Source organism: Pteropus medius, unplaced genomic scaffold, assembly GCF_902729225.1.
Source record: "Pteropus medius unplaced genomic scaffold, Ma_sr-lr_union100, whole genome shotgun sequence".
NCBI lineage: Eukaryota > Metazoa > Chordata > Mammalia > Chiroptera > Pteropodidae > Pteropus > Pteropus medius.
The window spans coordinates 7173229-7193887 of record NW_024340698.1 but is presented as its reverse complement, the minus strand read 5'-3'; the positions used below and the strand labels follow the sequence as shown (position 1 = coordinate 7193887).

Here is a 20659-nt window from a genome sequence, read left to right as displayed (position 1 = left end):
AGCTTCACTCCAATGGTTTTTGACCTTAAACACAATTGCTAATTGTATGCTGAAATTGAGAAAAAAAAAAAAAAAAAAAACCTCTCACCTTCTTCGGCTGGATAAGGTTTCTTCATGTTCTACATGAGCAACTTTTAATATCTTCTTGTCAATAAAGAGATCTTCAGGATAATAAGCAGATCTATATTGGCGTTGTTGAGAATGGGCACATAACTTGCCAATCTGAAAATAAAAGAAACGCTATATAATTATATATACTTTCATAGATATGATAGTAAAAACAAATTCTGAAACACACTTCAATTTCTTCTCCAATTTCTTTTTAAAGAGCAGAATGAAGCTATTACTGGAGTCAAAAAAGGTGATACAATTTTAAGGAAAACAATCATCTGTGGAAAAGAAGACTGAAGATTGAGAGTGCGGGCACTCTGAGTGCAGCCTATTTGGAGATCTTCCTAAGATGAGAAACGCGCTTTTTTTTTTTTTTCTTATAGTGAAGTGCACATTTGAGAGGACCCTCTACCTAGGACTTATGCCATTTGATACCTTTTAATGGCACTTGGTATTTACACATATGAAGAACGGGCATTGCAAAACTTAGGAAGAACCACTGCAGGAGATGAAAGCATGTGTGAGAGACGTGTAGAGTACTCTATTAATAGAAGAGCAGCCTCTCATGCACAGAGTGCTCCTGATTCTTATGAACATTTTGTTATAAGACTCAAGCTAGAGTATTCTGAAAAATGTCAATGGAGTTGTTCATCTGGCTTTCCCATGGGAAACACCCAGGGGAAGGAAGAAGGCAAGCCAATGAATCAACAGTAAGTGTTATCAGCTATGAATCACATATTATTGAATAAGTCTAGGACTGAGAGTATTAAAGAATACGGGTGCTCAAGAAAGTCTACCTTCTTTCCTCCTGTGTTCTTTCCCTCCTCCCTTCCTTCCTCCCTCTATCCATTCATTCATTCATTCAAAAATATTTATTGGATACCTCTCTCTAAAGCTTAGCTGTTACATTCATATAGCCATGAGAAAAAATGGCATCAGCTTTCCTATCTCAGTTCTAAATGATATGGTTAAATTACTTGTAGATTTTGTATATTTTTCACTTTCAGACAAAAGCCTAAATGAATTTCTATATAAAGAAGTATAAATACTAACATGTCTCTTTTGTGCCAGATACTATGCTAAATGTTATCATCCCTATTTTATAGGTGAGGAAATTGAGGCTCACGGAAGTTAAGTGATTTGCCTATGATAAATGGACAATGGATAGATACACTGTCTGGCTTTGAACTCCTATGACTTCAAAGCTTATGAAATATCACCTCACTTGAGGGTGATGCTTAATTACCAGTTGTTTACATTCTCTATTTTGAAGAAAAAAAGAATTCCCAGTAATCAAAAACATAGCCAACATAGATTGTACACTTTACAAAAAGTATTAGATATAATTTGTGAAGACAGGGGTTACATATTTGTCACTTCTGTAACTCCATAGAATTCAGACTGTATTTTGTACACTGTTAGGCACTCAATAAAGGTGAGTTAATTGGAACGATTTAAAGGAAACTGCTAGTATCTAGCCTAGTACGCCATTCTACTAACAGGTAATCCCAGCTCTGGATTTCTCGAGATGGCCCCAATAACATTTATGAAGTTATTTATCTCTTTATAAAGGCATAAATGGCATTTAGTTTGTACAGCTTTGGAAAGTTTTCCATGTATAAATAAATTGTTGAAAAATAAATTAGAAAAAATCTAGAATCAGTAGTAGCATAACCTCTATTTCTGAAAGACAGCACCTAGAATCTAATAGTCACACTGGATAATCTCAATAGTTTATATTAATGGGAATGAAACAAAAGTTATAGACACTTTAAAATTGACCCTTGAATAACACAGGTTTGAACTGCACAGGTCCACTTATATGTGGATTGTTTTAAATACATATGGAATTGTAAATGTATTTTCTCCTCATAATTTTCTTAATACCATTTCTTTTCTCTAGCTTACTTTATTTTAAGGATACAGTAAAAATATATATAATATACAAAATAAGTGTTAGTTGATTATTTATGTTATCATTGAGACTTCCAGCTAACTATAGGCTATATTAGTAGTTTAGTTTTGGGGAAGTCAAAAGTTATACACAGATTTTCAATGGTGCAGGGGTAAGCGCCCCAATCTCTGCATTGGAATGTATGATACTGAATTTTTCAGATGTGCTTATGTAATGCTATTTGACTTAGGCTAATATTAATTTCAAATGAAGAATCTGTATTCTCTGAATTTGCCCTGTTAGCAGTCTGGTACGGTGCTTTAGGCTAGGGGGCTGCCTGGATAGATTGGGGAGTTAAGTTCCAATCACTTACAAAGCATTTAACACAAATACAAATAGTTCAGGGCATAATAAAATTATGTCCATTGACATATGTGTTTACTTTGTTAAACTTCAGGGGAACATTCATGGAATGTAACCTTGATTTTCATTCCATAAATATCTGTTTATTACTCCATGAACACACATCACTGTGAGAGTCTATTCCACTAGGATCAAAGTATTCTTAGCGCATTCAGGAGCATAGGACACATTGTCTTGACTGACACCTGGTCCAAATCCAGCACCAAAATCACAATCTTTCACACATCTTTCACGGTAACTTGTCTACCTGCAACCCACAGCTGTGAAATCTCCCTTCCCATTGAAAGTCTACCTTTTGTATCAGTGAATACTAATTGGACCACAGTAAGATTTTTAACATTTTTAACCCCTCACAACGTACCAAACAGGGGTGCAGTTGAGGCTAAAAGCAGGAAGGTTAAGAACAAATGAGAATGTAGGCAGTTTGCAGTCTGATCTTTCTTCCCAAGCCACCCAATGTGGCATTATCAAGCCGACTACCCAAGGCTCTGTGTGGGGTACGGGGCACACAATGGTATTCTACCAACACCTCCATTCCCCCATCTGAAATCTGCCACATCTTATCAGACAGGCTGTATTTTCTTCCACAAATCTACCATGAAGCAAATTCTTCTCATATACAAAGCATTTGTCAAATGTAGCCCCCACCCCCACATTTGGGTCCTTATCCCCACATCTTTCACATCTACACTGTGTGAGCTTTAGGTGAATATTATGAGCTTATTTTGAGAAGTGAGCACGAAAACAATTTACAAAGAGATGCAGTATTCACATTAAAGAGATCCTTTCAGCTTCACACTAGGGAAACATCAGGTAATTCTGGGAGACCTGGGTCTTATTCTACAGCTGCACTTGCTAAAGTAGCCAGCCTCCCAAGTGGCATTTTAGAAATCAGTATCCTGCCCAGGACTTTCAGGGTCTTAAATAAGAAGTGCAAGCCAATTTTTTTCACCGACTAATATACCAAATCAAGGATTCTGCTACCTTTAAATTTAGTTAGTTGAAATGAATTTATTAAACAGGTGAGTGCTTCTATCAATAGACCTAGAATATAAAACCTTTTCATTTTCCATAAATTGTGATTTCTAATGGTACCTTTATTCATGTGCCAGAACCTATGGTAGAGAAAGAAATAGTACTATGAAATGTTATAAGACTTGAACATAAGAAAGCAGGGTCTCTGACCATATCCAGGCCAGCAGGTCATTCTAGTAATCTCAACACTATTGTATTCTAACCAGGCTCCAGAAGCACTAGCTTTATATATACACGAGGAGAATACACAGCTGGGGACCAGCAAGGTATAGTGAACAGCAGAGTAGACTGAACATCAAGAGATATGGCCTACAACTCCACTTCTACCTCCCACCCACAACGGACTTCATTTTGACCTGGTCCCAAAGCTTTGCTTCACCTGTAACTAGTCTCATACAAAAGAGGAAGGTAGGATATTTGAAGTGCCATTTTATTCTGGCTCCTTTCAAAAAGCTGGGGAGGGGGTATAATTACTTTCCAAGTAGAATATGTTACCAAAGATTTTGAAACCATGCAAGATATTTGGTTTGATGTAATTCACACATGAACCCCCTAACTGACATATTAAGAAATGTGATCTTTCATTGGTTAAAATCTAACTATTCTTTCTCATGTCCCCATTTGCTGTTGGTTCTAGGAACTCTCAGATGACAAAAACTCAGACTTGATCTTGCCCTCTGGATGGCTGAGCAGAGAAAGAAAGTTTGTATACTGTAAGCTTATCGACAATACCAATACCTCACATTTGTAACATAATACCTTTCTCCAGCCTCAGGCTTCACAAGTAACTTCTACACTCATTCTCCATTATCTCCAGTGAGTCTGATAACAGAGCAGGTATTATTAACCCCAATTTGGAAATAAGGAAACTGAGACTCACAAAGGTTAAGGAACTTAAGCAAAGCCACAGTGCTAATAAATGGCAGAGCTGGAACTTGAACCCACATCTGTCTGACTCTAATACCTATCATTTTGTTTTTGACTTTTTTTCCCTATTTTGGATTTCTGTCAAGAGGATAGACTCTGGGGATTGCAAGTATTGGGTGTGGCCAAACTCTGTAGTCCTGTGGGCATCCCATCCATAATTGGAGAAGAGTAATGATTAGGCAGAATTCAGAAACATACTTCAAAGAAAGGCTAGACATTAAAGACAAACAAAAACTGAAACCCAATTTTAACCTAAGTTTCAGGCAGTATTTCTAGTGGAGTGATTTAAATGTAGCCTGCCAGGGAAGAGTCAATTAACCATACTGAAGCACTAGATGTCACATTCTGTGAGAGAGGTGGCTCCCCAAATAGGTCTCGCTTGCTGCCTGCAGGACGTCCCTGGCCCATTGCTCCTGAAGTCATATTCTTAAATCAGCTACAAAATCTGTAATTCCTACAGATTTAACGCAGGTCTAGTCGGATATCTAGAGTGAGTACATTTTTTATAGTTTTCCCCCAAGTAGAGATTCTAGGTTAATCTGATAGCTACAAAAATGCAACAGGTTTGCGCTTTTAGTTGTTATGGCCTAAAAGATTTGAAAATGTAGGTGGGAATGGGTGCTCCTGCATTAAAGTGTACCTCTGACTCTCTTCCACTCTTAACTAGCTCTAACAGATTTATTTTGCTCTTGATTTAAAAGTCAGATAAATAAAAAGGTTTGCATTTTCTTTCTCAAGAAATATATAAAAGGTATGTGTGTTTTTAATTATACGGCCCATAAAAGGAGGAGGAGGTGAAGGGAGGGGAAAAGCAGAAGCAGAAAGGGAAAAGTTCCCATTAGTGAGTCTGTGACACGAGAAGAGCCACAGACACATCATACTGCCCTTAAAAATCTGAAGGCTTTTGAGAGAGAAGTTGGCTATCCCACTGAACTGACCTCAGCGATCAGCACAACTCCTTCTCTCTTAGGGCTGCACCTGAGGCCACTAAGAGGACCTCTAGAAGGCTTTTTCAGTTATATTTAATTATAGAATAACTTTTCTGCTGGAATCTAGCTGATTAGTGTGGTCCAAGGAACTGTTGCTAAATAACTGGTATAAATTTTGTCTTTGATAATCAATAGAGTCATCAAAATCCCAAAAAATTAAAAGTAAAACTTTCGGAGATGGGAAAAAATGGAATAGATGATAGAGGCTTTGTTCATTCCTCTTGTGACCAAATTAAAGCTGAGACAAAAACAAGGAGCAAACAGCAAGGAAAGTCACCTGGGATCTAGACGAACAGAAGCCCTACAACTAGAGAGAGAAATAATTAATAAAACTGCAAAGGTAGGAGGGAGGAGGTGGTGAAGGCACCCAGTCCCCAGTGGCTGAGTGAGATGGAGGCTGTGGTAGGCAGCAATGGCAGCCAACAGCTGCAGACACCTCTTAAAGGGGCCGCATCCAGGAGCAGACTTTCCGCAGCAATGGACCTACTCCCTCTGAGCAACAGCGCTGGTTTGGCTGAGCAGGGAGCATCAAGGACTTACAGAGGGAAACTGAGTTGTCAAAGTGAAGGCCAGAGGCGAGACTCGCTCTGTACAGAAGTGATGGCGGTATCCATCATTTCTATGTTGAGCCCTCGCCACTCCCAGTGTGCAGAATCAGCACCACCATAGCTGAGACTTCATCAAACTGGCTAAGAGGTCGCTCCGCCCAGAAGATCGCCTAAAACTCCGCCTCCTACAACTCATGGCCCCGCCCAAGCCACATCCAGGTGTATCCTCTGTGAATCAGGTGCTGCTTGCTGAGCAGTGCCTAGACTCACAAGGTGGCAGCTGGCCGCGGTTTCTAGCGTGGCCTCTTGAGGCAACTATGAGCACAGCATCTGTGGATTGCTTGCTGAATCTTAACAGGTGGTCCTGGAGGGACACAGGCTGGGGCTACACTTGACCTGCAGCTGAACCCCTCTCAGGACTGGGCCACTGGACACCTACTACACAAAGCCATGCTAATAAGACCAGGAGACTTAGGAGCTTTGTTTAGTACTTAGAAACACAGAAAGGCAGCCTAAATGGGAAGACAAAGAAGCAGAGACCATATGAGAGAGCAGAACGGAGATCCAGAAATGATGGAATCAATCAATCTAACAGATGCAGAGTTCAAAACACTGGTTATAAAGATGCTCAATGAACTTGGGGGAAGTGTAGATGAATTCAGTGAGAACTTTAACAAAGAGATAAAAAACATAAAAGTGGAAATAGAAATTATAAAAGGGAACCAGTCAGAAATGAGGAACACATTATCTAGAATGAAGAGTATATTAAATGGAATAAACAGAGTGAATAAAAAAGAGGATCAAACCACTGATTTAGAGGACGGGGAAGCCAAGGACACTCAAGCAGAATGGCAAGGAGAAAGAAGCCAAGACTATAATAATAATTTAAGGAGCCTATGGGAAACTATTAAAGGTAAAAATATCCATGTCATAGAGGTGCCTGAAGGAAAACAAGACACTGAAGAGCTATTTGAAGAAATAATGATGGAAAATTTCCCTCACCTGGTGAAGGAAATAGACATAAAACCCCAGGAAGCTCAGAAAGTCCCCCAAACCAGGAACCTGAAGAGGCTCACACCGAGACACATCATAAACAAAATGCCAAAGTTTAGATACAAAGAGAGACTCTTAAAAGCAGCAAGAGAAAAGCAGTTAGTTACCTACAAGAGAGCTCCCATAAGACTGGCAGCTGATTTCTCAAAAGAAACTATGCAGGACAGAAGGGCTTGGCATGAAATATTCAACGTGATGAAAACCCAGGATCTACAACCAAGAATGCTTTACCCAGCAAAGCTATCATTTAGAGGCTAAGGACAGATAAAGAGCTTCCCAGACAAAAATAAGGTAAAGGAATTTGTCAACACCAAGCCAGTATTACAGGAAATGTTGGAGAGACTTCTTTAAGAAGAAAAGTCATGTATCAAAAGTATGAATAAAGAATGGTAATAACTACATTCCTATCGACAAGAACCTTAAGTGGAAAAAATTAAGTGCTCCAGCCAAAAGATAGAGTGGCTGAACGGATAAGAAAACAAGACCCCTACATATGCTGCCTACAAGAGACTCACTTCAGATTAAAAGGTACACACAGACTAAAAAGGGGGATTGAAAAAGATATTGCCTTGATGGACCTAGAGGGTATCGTGCTGAATGAAATGGGTCAGATAGAGAAAGACAAATAGTGCATGATTTCACGTATATGTGGAATCCAAAGAACAAAATTAAGAACGACTACATCAAAAGTGGAAATAAACTCATAGATACAGAGAATATTTAGAGGGATACTAGATGGGAGGGGTTTTGGGGGGGACATAAAACAGGCAAAGGGATTAAGAGGAACAAATGGATAGTTGCAGAATATACATGGAGATGTAGAGTCTAGCATGGGTAAGGTGGTTAATAATGTTGTAATAAATATATAAGGCGATAGAGGGTACTAGACTTAGTGGGGTGATCACTTTGTGAGTTATGTGGATCTCTGATCACTATGCCGTGCAACTGAAACTGGTATATTATTGTATGCCAACTATAATTGAAAAGAACTCATTGAATTGTACAGTGTAAATATAAGCAACTAATGGTCTATTATATTTACATAAAGCCAGAAAAAAATTAAAAATAACATTGTTCAGCACTTTGAATATTTCAGCACTACTCATGTTTTTCTCCCAAGTACTGACATTATAGATAATCTTCAATGATCAGTTGGTGATGATACAAATACAAGCAAAACAGTCCAGTTTATGTCTGTGGATTTGTCTATTTGAAAGGCAAAACCACAATTCTGTTGAGGAGATATTAAGTTCATCATTATGTTTGCAGCTAAATCTTTAATTTGATGAGTTAATTTATTTCATTAGAAAATGGCATGATTTTCTCTACTGACTCTTCATCCTGTAGGCATTTAGTGATGTCAACTCTATAATGTATATTAGTTTCTCCAGTACTATGTGTACTTCTCCAGCTACTGTAATACAGTAGCTTACCCTATACTATGTTTCAGTAGCTTTTCCATTTTTATTCTAAAAAACTGTAACACTATTTTATTTTAAAATAAAACAGCATAAGCTCTTTTATAAAACACTATTTTTAAATATTTAATTCATTTTTCTTTAAATTCTGAATGGTTGATTTCAAGATAACTCTACAATTTAATTCACACAACAGTACTATTCTAAAAAGTTCTGTTGCCTGCGGCACAGTAAGATAAGTTATTAGAGTCTATAAGACTGAAGGAATGATAGCTTTTTTCATATTTTTGTTTCTTGATTACAGTTTTTAATCTATTGTGTTGATCCCTCCTTTCTATGAGTCAGAAAACTCTAATAAGTCAGTTTCACACCTTTTTAGCATCTTCAAAGCTAGACATTTCAGCTGTGGGTGGAGCAAGTGAGTCTTACAATCTCCATTTTTGAAGCCAACCATTCATTCTTAAATATCAGAAAAATCTGTTGTAAATTATTTTATTGCATTGTATAATAAAATATAAAATCTATAATAAAAGTTATCGTTAATTTTAAATTTTAGATATTTCAAAAATATGTTTAAATATTGTCACAAGTAAGATTACAAAGTGTATTTGCTTCTCATGTTTTCACACAACACGAAACTTCTAGATTTCAAAATAACAATTAAATGATAATTAAGTTATAAAGATTATAGTAGGCATAACCCAAGTAGCCAGCAGGAGCACTAAATACTGACCAAAAAAACCCCTGAAAAATGCATATATTTGTACTCTAAATCTGCTATCTTAGAAAATTCGAGAATGTACAAACACATATTCCAGAGCAATGATTTCATTACTCATTATGTAGCCTCTGAAAATTTTCTCTATATATTTGTGAAGAAATAAGAGTGAAAAGGGCAAATAAAGTCTTCATATTACTATGAAAATAGGTTTGATCTCCAGTACCTCCTGAGAGGGTCATCAGAGAACTTCTGTTATAGGGAATGAATTGGAGGAGGTCAAAACTGGAGATTGAGAGACCAATTAAGAGGATGGTGGAATGGTCTATGTGGCGTGATTCTCCAACTTGATCATGCATCAGAATCCCATGGAGGGCTTATTAAAACAAGTGACCAGACCCTACTCCCAGGGTTTCTGATTCTGGAAGTGTAAAGTCAGGCCTTAAAATGTGCATTTGTAAAAAGTTACCAAGTGATACATATGCTGCTCATTTGGGGGCTAAACTTTGAGATCCACTACACCAGAGCCTTGCTACTCATCTTAGATCTCACCCCAATCCTACTGTATATGAATCTATATGAATTAGATTCCTAGGTGATTTGTATACACATTAAAGTTTGAGAAGCACTGCTATAAGAGACAGTTAACGGAATGCTAGACCTGAGGATGTAGAAAAAGTACATAAGTTTAAAAGTTATTTTTGAGAGGAAAAAAAGACTTAGTGGTAGGACATAGGGGAGTCAGGGAGTGGGAGAAATCACCAGAGATGCCTTTGTTTCCTCTGGCTTGAGCAACTGAGTACATGGAGATTCCGTTCCCCTATGACAGGGGACAAAAGCAGATAAGTACACTTGGAAGAGTAGTATTTGAATTCAGTATTGAGTTTATTGATAACATGAGGTTCTCTTTTAACTCCCACAATGTTGCTTGTATGTGCTTAAGCAATAATGCCCTGGGCTCCTGGTGCTGTGAAGGGATTGAATAAGAAGTGTTATGCACACATGCAGGATTATATTTTCAGCTCAGAATCTGTTTGTGGCAGTTATAAATTAGTAAAATGTAAGTCAGATGTACAAAAGGATATTTAAAACCTGTCTCCCATCCCCATAGCATTCATTCCCACAGACACAAGGATGCAGCTTAGAGAGACAGGGTAACCAGCAAAGATATTCCAGGTATCCCAGAGCAAAACAGATCAGACTGTGTGATGCACAAACAACATGGGCAGACTTAATGTGGTTCCCTTTCAGAGTGGGGAACTAGTCTCATCGAACCCTTTTGCTGTCTTTCAAAAGTCCTCAGTTAAATTCATCCAAATATTACTTAGAATTATAGCTCTGTACCTGCCCAGCTGTACCAGAATTCTAACACACACAGCGGGCTGCAGAAGGTAAGCAGCCCTCATTTACTGAATGAATGAATTAGATTTCTATCTGGATATGGGAGACATTACACTTTCATCCCATTATTTTATTTGATCTTCTCGCTACTTTCAGGTAAGGCAAGCATTGTTATTATCTCCAATTTGCAGAAGAGAAAGCTGAGTTTGAAGGAAATTAAATGACTTCCCTAGAATTGTGAAAGTGGTAAGGGAATGAGCTGAGACTGAAACCCAGGTCTGAAACCCAAATTGTGCTGTAATTCAACAGTAGACCAATCTGCAGGACATTAGTTCCTTTTTTTTTGCATTGAAATTTATTTAAAGAGCTGACTTGAATGGAATGTTCAAACAATGGCACCTGATTTCTTAAAATACCTTGATTCATAATAAATTACAGATTACTAGTGGACTTTCATTTTAATGGTCAAGCAATTGATGAGACAGAGCAAAATTCCTGTGGGGGGAAACACACATTGTCACCAGGTCTGTTCATTATCCTCTTTGTTCTATGTCCAGACTAATCAATAGTTAATTAAAAATGATGTGCTTCCTTAAGTACAAAGTTATAAATTAATTTAATGCTCACAGACATATTTTCTGTGGGAAAAATGAGTGGAAAATACCTGGCATTCCCATCTTATTGTAAGAAAATATATGTAATGATTACAAGCATATAATAAGAATGGCTTGCCCAGCCAAATGTTTGTTCATTTCTGTTAATCAGTATTCATTTGAGGTACTTCCATGCAGTTTGTGGAAGCAGTGCAATCAGTTGAGTAGTGTGGCAGATTTAAATCAGTAATAAAAGCCCTGGGGAAATTAACAAGACAAAACATTAACCACAGACTAAACATTAACATATATTAACATTTTTATTATACCTGCAGCATTGTTAAATGAGCATGGTTACTACTATTAGTTTATGTTGTATATTACATAATTTCAATGTATATTTTGTTTTAAAACTTTTAAGATTTAATTAAATGAAATTGAACAACAGGATAATACAACAGAATTAACTGAAATGAAATTCACAACAATTCAACAGAATTAACTGAAATGAAGTGTATTTCATTTTAACTGGAAAACTATGGAATTCCCACCCCACCCCATTCCAACACACTCCTAGCCCCAAGGCACACTAAAACAAATGGCACAGGCTATAATCATTCAGAGTGGACAACAGGATCAGAGTTGATATTTAAGTTGTATGACCATACATAAAGTTTTATTTTTATTTTTTCCAGCTTTATTGAAATATAGTAGACAATTAGTTGCTAGTATTTACACTGTATAATTCAGTGAGTTTTGTTCAATTATGGTTGACATACAATAATATACCAGTTTTGGTTGTATAGCATAGTGATCAGAGATCCACATAACTCACAAAGTGATCACCCCACTAAGTCTAGTACCCTCTATCGCCTTATATATTTATTACAACATTATTAACCACCTTACCCATGCTAGACTCTACATCTCCATGTATATTCTGCAACTATCCATTTGTTCCTCTTAATCCCTTTGCCTGTTTTATGTCCCCCCCAAAACCCCTCCCATCTAGTATCCCTCTAAATATTCTCTGTATCTATGAGTTTATTTCCACTTTTGATGTAGTCGTTCTTAATTTTGTTCTTTGGATTCCACATATACGTGAAATCATGCACTATTTGTCTTTCTCTATCTGACCCATTTCATTCAGCACGATACCCTCTAGGTCCATCAAGGCAATATCTTTTTCAATCCCCCTTTTTAGTCTGTGTGTACCTTTTAATCTGAAGTGAGTCTCTTGTAGGCAGCATATGTAGGGGTCTTGTTTTCTTATCCGTTCAGCCACTCTATCTTTTGGCTGGAGCACTTAATTTTTTCCACTTAAGGTTCTTGTCGATAGGAATGTAGTTATTACCATTCTTTATTCATACTTTTGATACATGACTTTTCTTCTTAAAGAAGTCTCTCCAACATTTCCTGTAATACTGGCTTGGTGTTGACAAATTCCTTTACCTTATTTTTGTCTGGGAAGCTCTTTATCTGTCCTTAGCCTCTAAATGATAGCTTTGCTGGGTAAAGCATTCTTGGTTGTAGATCCTGGGTTTTCATCACGTTGAATATTTCATGCCAAGCCCTTCTGTCCTGCATAGTTTCTTTTGAGAAATCAGCTGCCAGTCTTATGGGAGCTCTCTTGTAGGTAACTAACTGCTTTTCTCTTGCTGCTTTTAAGAGTCTCTCTTTGTATCTAAACTTTGGCATTTTGTTTATGATGTGTCTCGGTGTGAGCCTCTTCAGGTTCCTGGTTTGGGGGACTTTCTGAGCTTCCTGGGGTTTTATGTCTATTTCCTTCACCAGGTGAGGGAAATTTTCCATCATTATTTCTTCAAATAGCTCTTCAGTGTCTTGTTTTCCTTCAGGCACCTCTATGACATGGATATTTTTACCTTTAATAGTTTCCCATAGGCTCCTTAAATTATTATTATAGTCTTGGCTTCTTTCTCCTTGCCATTCTGCTTGAGTGTCCTTGGCTTCCCCGTCCTCTAAATCAGTGGTTTGATCCTCTTTTTTATTCACTCTGTTTATTCCATTTAATATACTCTTCATTCTAGATAATGTGTTCCTCATTTCTGACTGGTTCCCTTTTATAATTTCTATTTCCACTTTTATGTTTTTTATCTCTTTGTTAAAGTTCTCACTGAATTCATCTACACTTCCCCCAAGTTCATTGAGCATCTTTATAACCAGTGTTTTGAACTCTGCATCTGTTAGATTGATTGATTCCATCATTTCTGGATCTCCGTTCTGCTCTCTCATATGGTCTCTGCTTCTTTGTCTTCCCATTTAGGCTGCCTTTCTGTGTTTCTAAGTACTAAACAAAGCTCCTAAGTCTCCTGGTCTTATTAGCATGGCTTTGTGTAGTAGGTGTCCAGTGGCCCAGTCCTGAGAGGGGTTCAGCTGCAGGTCAAGTGTAGCCCCAGCCTGTGTCCCTCCAGGACCACCTGTTAAGATTCAGCAAGCAATCCACAGATGCTGTGCTCATAGTTGCCTCAAGAGGCCACGCTAGAAACCGCGGCCAGCTGCCACCTTGTGAGTCTAGGCACTGCTCAGCAAGCAGCACCTGATTCACAGAGGATACACCTGGATGTGGCTTGGGCGGGGCCATGAGTTGTAGGAGGCGGAGTTTTAGGCGATCTTCTGGGCGGAGCGACCTCTTAGCCAGTTTGATGAAGTCTCAGCTATGGTGGTGCTGAGTCTGCACACTGGGAGTGGCGAGGGCTCAACATAGAAACGATGGATACCACAAGCACTTCTGTATAGATCAAGTCTCACCATGGCCCTTGCTCCGAGAACTCAGGGTTCTCCTGTAAGTCCCTGGTGCCCCCTGCGCAGCCAAATTGGCACCGGTGCTCAGAGTGAGCAGATTCTTCACAGCAAAAGTCCGCTTGTGGACACGGCCCCTTTAAGAGGTGTCTGCAGCTGCCGGCTGCTGCTGCTATGGTCTCTGTCCCACTCAGCCACTCAGGACTGGGAGCCTCGAATCCTTGCTCCATACTACCTCCTCCTGTTGCAGGGCAAGTTCTTATTTCTCCCTAGTTGTAGGGCTTGTTCGTCTAGGTCAAAGGTGATTTTCCTTGCTGTTTGTTCCTTGTTTCGGTCACTACTTTGATTTGTTCACAAGAGGGATGAACAGAGCCTCTATCATCTATGCCATTTTTTTCTCTCTTGAACAATGTTTTTGATAGTTATAATTTATATTCAAATAAATATGAGGACATTTACATTGACAGTGCAAAATGTATGACAGGTAAAAGCGCTAGCTTCTTAGCATGAGTTAAAATAATGGCACCAAACTCTAATAGTAGTCATTGTATTTTTCGATGCTAAGCACTCCCAGTTTTTTTTTTTAAACAGTTTTGGTTAAGAATGTGTACTTGAAGCAGTAAAAAATAATTTCAGTAAATCTCGACCATTGCTATATGGCTTTTTAATATGTGTGGTGAAATGGGAAATATACATAAAGTTCTTCTGCTACATACTGGAGTATGATAGTCATGTAGAGGCAAAGCCCATGTGCGGTTGAGTTATGATATGAACGAGGACTTTTTTTTTCATGAAACATTATTTTTACTTGAAAGACTGACAACCTAATGTTATTCAAACTTGAGTATCTGTCTGGCATTTTCTTGGAAAGGAAAAAAGTGAGCCTGTTACTTCAAGGAAAACAACTGACAGTGTTTATAGCCACTGATAAAACTTCACTATCAGGATTACCAGTTCCACATTTAAGGAGCTTGAAAGTTGCCACTCCCACCTAACAACAAGTAAGAAGCTAAAGAGACTGAAAAATCAACTTTTCTTGAATTTGTAAGAGAAGGGAAGGCAGAGGTAAACCACTGTCACCAAGATTAGAGAGACAGAGAGGCAAATACAGGAAGTTGGGGCTCACCAGAGCACAGACTCAGGAGCAGACACCACCTTCAGACTCAATGCTAGTGCAGAAAAATCAAAACCATAATTGACAAATTGCTGAAGGCTCTCAATTCATACACCTCTAAGAGTTAAAATCTCCTGGGGGATCCAGTAATAAGGAGACCACCACAGTATTGTAAAGTTTACTTTCAAGAATTTGACCAGGTTTCCATAGTAATTATCAGAGAAAAATTCTGTCAGGTTTCCAGCATGGGGAGGAGAAAAGGAACCATTTTGAAATACACCAGAGTATTCTATTCTCAACAAGACCTCCCCTCAGGAGAAACTAGATAACCAAAGCCTAACCTGCTGGGGGTATTATCAGAGCCTAACCCACTTGGGGAAGGGAAATACCCAATACCAGCCCACTCTAAACATCCTGTCCCATCTAAGGGGAAGGATAAAATAAGAATCTGAGGAACACTTGTGAAGTTCATGGTACAGAGGCCTAGGATCATTAAAAGACTGAGACATGATCATAGAACTATAGAATGACAATACTCCCACTATACTTTACCATTACATTACTAAAGGACTATTTACAGCAGTTACTCTTAACCAGTAGATCATGTCAAGTTATCAAGAAAAAATTAAAAGGCATACCAATGGCAATGGACAAGATTTGAAGATACAGAGCAAGCATCAAAATAAGACATGGCAGGAGTGCTGGAATGGTCTGACTGGGAATTTTTTTAAAAATATGATTTATTAATAATAGATAAAGTAGACAGCATGCGATAAAAGATTTGCAAGGTAAGCAAAGAGGTGGAAATCTGAAGAAAGAACCAAAAAAATGATAAAGAGAAAAAATACCAACAGAGATGAAGAATGCCTCTGATGAGCTTATCAGTAGAATGGACACAGTTGAGGAAAGAATCTCTCAGCTAGAGAATATATCAATAGAATCCTCAAAAACTAAAATCCAAAGTGAACAAAGACAAAATACAGAACAGAATTTCCAAGGACTGTGGAACAACTACAAAAGGTGTAACATATAGGTAATGGGAATAACAGAAGAAGAAGGAAACAGAAGAAATATTTAAAACAACAATGACTGAGAATTTTCCCAAATTAAGGTCAGGCACCAAACCATAGATCCAGGAAGCTTAGAGAATACCAAGCAAGATAAAAGCGAAACAAAAACAAACAAACAACAACAGCAACAAAACCCATTACCTATGCATACCATCTTGAAAATATAGAAAATCAAAGATAAAGAGAAAATCCTGAAAGAAGCCAGAGTAGGGGGGAACACCTTACCTATAGACAAACAAAGATAAGAATTATATCAGACTTCTCTTCAGAAAACATGTAAGCAAGAAGAGCGTAAAGTGAAATAGTTAAAGTATTGAGAGAAAAAATTACCAACCTAGAATTCTGTACCGTGAAAAGTTATCATTTGAAAGTGAAGGAGAAATAAAGACTTTCTCAGATAAACAAAAACTAAGGGAATGTGTTGCCAGTTGACCTGCCGTGCAAGAAACGTTAAAAGATAATCTTTAGAAAGATGGCAAATAATATAGGTCAGAAACTCGGGAAAGCATAAAAGAAGGAATAAGTGAAGGTAAAATAAAAATAAAAACCGTTTCTTTATCTTAATTGATCTAACAGGTAAGTTTATTCAAAATACTAATAACAAAGCTGTGTTTGATTATGTATGCTTATATATATCTTATGCATGTATCATATATAAACACGTATAAGTGAAATGAATGATAGCAAGGATACAAGGTATGGGAAAAAGGAACTGAGATTATTTTGTTATTATAAGGTACTCACATATAGTTGTGCCTACTACATAAAGCCACTCTACCAAGACTGGGAGACTTAGGAGCCCTACCTAATACATAGAAACAAACACTGGAAAGCAGTGAAAATGGGGAGACAAAGAAACCTGTCTGACATGAAAGAACAGAACAAAACTACAGAAAAAGAACTAAACAAAGTGGAGACCAGCAAACTACCAGATACAGAGTTCAAAACACTGGTTATAAGGATGCCAAATGAACTTAGGGGAAGAGTAGATGAACTCAGTGAGAACTTTAACAAAGAGATAGAAAACATAAAAGAGAACCAGTCAGAGATAAAGAATACGATATTTGAGATGAAGAATACATTAGAGAAGATCAACAGGCTGAATAAACTGGAGGCTTTTAGAGAATATACTAACATTGGCCCAAAGTCTGATGAGGGCCAGACACTGCTGGCTGTACATTTCATATTGCGCCATGCCCAATATTTAAAAAGAAGCTCTAAAAGTTGAGGCGAGACCCCAACTCCACAAGCTGTCTTGGTGCCAGAGGTCTTGAAGGTGTCCAATAACTAGACTGGGCAGAAAAGGAAGCAGAGTACAAAAAAGCCCAAATTTTAGCTGCCATAATACAGGGACCATCTCGAGATGACCCTAGGCAATAAAAACCTTTTCAGGTCTGGAGGGCCTCAATCATCTTTGGCCATGATTGGCATTGTCAGGACTGGGGCATTATCAATGAGCAAACTGCAGGCAGAAAGAGCATTGGAAGGGCAAGTGTCCATGCAGCTGTGGGAAACCAGCGAGGGGTAGATCTCTTAAGCCCTCTCTCCTCATAGCAAGCCTCTCAGAGAGGGGTGCTCCCTCCAACAACAGAGGCCCAAACACTCACCAGCTCTAGTCCTAGTGAAATCCACCACAATCACAACAGTGGAGCCTCAAGTCACCCTCAACATGGCAGGGAGGAAAAATTGAATTTTTACTAGATATTATAGCTACCTAATCTGTCTTGACCCATGCCATGGGTCTCTCCAACACTAACTGCACAGTGATAGGAATAAATACCCAGCCTAACATAAAGTGATTTACATTTCCCATTTAGAGAGCGGAACTGGCAATAAAATTCCCCACTATAAGTTAGGACCTGGGCCTGGTGTGAGAGTGCCTCGTCCCAGGAAACGGGGCATAGCCAGAAAGTGCGGAGGCCCCTTGCCCATCACACAAAGAATGTTTTTCGGGAACCTAGGCTAAATCATCTGTAGATGACCCCCTTCTATATCAGGGTTTCTTAAGAGCAGAGCAGCTCCCTCCCTGCGACCTATTGAAAGTCAGCTCTCAACAGAAACAGAAAGGGCCCTACCAAGTTTTGTTAAGTTCCCCAACTGCTGTCAAATTACAAGGAATCAACCACTGCATACATGTGTCTCAAATTAAACCACTCACTTATGAGCCTTCACAGTTTCCTCCAGAAAATGAAACGGGAGTTGTGACCTATCCCTATAAACCTGAGGAAGATCTTAATCTCTTGTTCCAGAAAATAGAAAAAGTACACATGTCCCAGGGAATCAGGGGCCTTTTCTGAATAATTCTTTTAGCCTGCTGTCTCTGTTACTACACTGTTTTAAAAATGATTCAATTACTTTTCATGAGATATCTTTACCTCGAATTAACAAAAATGAAAAGTAACCTCATTGTCAATTACCATTACTATTAATTTTGACTTTTGTCTTTGCAATCCTTTTGCTAAATTAATATCTTCTAGGCTACAAGGATTCCTACTACTTCCACATGCTGGAATGACATCATGTTCTCTGCTCTTGGGGCCCTTAGGATAGGCTTCCAGAGATTATTATTCCAAGTAGGCAGGGACTACAGTCCTATCTCAGCTTTGAAGAAACTACAGAAACAGATCTCCATCCTTAAAACATCCCCTAAAGAATAAGGGAATAAAGTGACATCAGAAACATGGCAAAGTGAGAGACATCCCCAGATCTCTCCCCTTGTAACAACATAAAGCTGAACATCTAAAACTCAACAATAAATGGCCAACCTGCACACCAGCACCTCTGAGCGTGGGATCTGTTCATAAGAGCACCACAGGTCAGAACACGGAAGTCAGGTGGTAGACTGGGAGAAACAAAGAAGCTGCCTCTTGCAGCCGGAGCTCCCTGCAGGGAGGAAGAGGGAAGAAGGGGTTCCAGGTTCCCTGAACAGCCCTGCAGGAGAGAGCTGTGAGCTCCACACAGAGACTGTGCCCATGGATCAGGGCAGAAATCAGGGAAGTGGGGACGGCAGAGAAGCAACAGTTGGTAATTACCAGCCACTGTTGCAAAACACGAGGCTGAGCCACAGCACCCATCCTCCAACCCAGAGGACCCTTCCCCCCATATTTTCCAAGACCAAACACGACAGGGGAAACTGACCAAATGCTACTGAAACTGTCACTAACATTGAAAGGGACTGAGATTGAGGGTAGCAAGCATGATTGAACATCTATTAGAAAAAAAAAAGGCATTATTAAAACTTTATATAAAGCAGGGAACAAAGAGGTTTAGAAGTCACCTACTGGAAACTAAAAGAAAAGGGTCTTCTTTGCAACAGGCTATAGACAGACCTTTATATAATAAATCTTTTTTTCTGGAAAAAAAGCAAAATACATTTCAATTAATGCCCAGGTGGATAATTAGTCCATTAAACACCATGAACAACCAAAGTGACAAGGCAGTTCATAAAAAAAGAGAAAAATCTCTATAAAATAAGCTCAAAGATATAAAAATATGTGACATAAATGACAGAGAATTCAGGACGGTACTTCTGAAAAAACTCAGTGAGATCTAAAACAATTCATATCAACAATTTCACAAATTGAAAAAATAACTAGATGAGCAGAATGAGTTCTTTAGCAAAGAGATTGAAACCCTCATAAAGAACCAAATAGGACTTCTGGAGATGAAGAACACACTGCAAGATACGAAAAATAAATAGCAAGCATGGGAAACAAAATGGAAGAGGGAAATAAAACGAAATGGAGGAAAGGATCAGTGATATCAAAGACAAATCTAGAAATAAATCAGAAGAAAGAATAGAGAAACCAAAGAATGAAAAATAATGAAAGAGAAATACAAGAACTAGCTGATACTATCAGGAGAGGAAACGTAAAAATAAAGGGAATTCTCAAAGGGGAGGAAAAGGACCAGGGATTAGAAAGCATTTTCACACATATAGTTGAAGAGAATTTCCCAAATATAAGGAATGAGCAGGAGCTTAGAATTCAAGAAGTCAACAGAATACCCAATTATCTCAACCCAAAAAGACCTTCTCCAAGACATTGTATTAAAATTATCAAAAATCAATGGCAAAGAAGAATTCTCAAGGCAGCCAGGGAAAAGAAGACAGTAACCTATAAAGGAAAACCCATTAGACTATTGTCGGACTTCTCAGCACAAACCTTACAAGGCAGAAAGGAGTGGAATCAAATATTCAAACTATTAAATTAAAGAACTACCAGCCGAGAATAATGTATCCAGCTAATCTCTCCTTTAGATATGAAGGAGAAATAAAGACCTTTCCAGACATACAAAAACTGAGGGAATTCTCCACTATATGCCTGCATTACAGGAAATACTGAAAGGGGTCAGCTCACCTAAAACAAAATGACAAGAAAAAAATACATAACTATGTTTAAGGCAACTAGCAGGCAGATAGAAGTAGAGGACTACAACCCTTAGTAAGAACAGGGCATCATAAGCTTAAGCAATAAGAAGAGATTTGCTATAGCAAAATAGTAATGAACGTTCAGCATACATAGGGACAAATTGAGACAACAATGACAGAAAAGGGGAGGACTCAAAGATCAATATCCGAAAAGGTGAATGAAGATAAAGCATGTGCAGAAGAAAATGGACTAATATATATATTAGTCCAAAGACAACTAATATATATATTATATA

General features: G+C 38.3%; 1 protein-coding gene across 1 annotated transcript in view; it reads right to left on the bottom strand.

The window, feature by feature from the left end:
• GPC3 (glypican 3) overlaps positions 1-20659 on the bottom strand; it is a 423057-nt gene that overhangs the window by 138763 nt on the left and 263635 nt on the right. The window contains exon 4 of the mRNA XM_039875284.1: positions 89-222. Coding sequence (XP_039731218.1) covers positions 89-222 — 134 coding nt within the window. The remainder of the gene's footprint in view (positions 1-88; positions 223-20659) is intronic.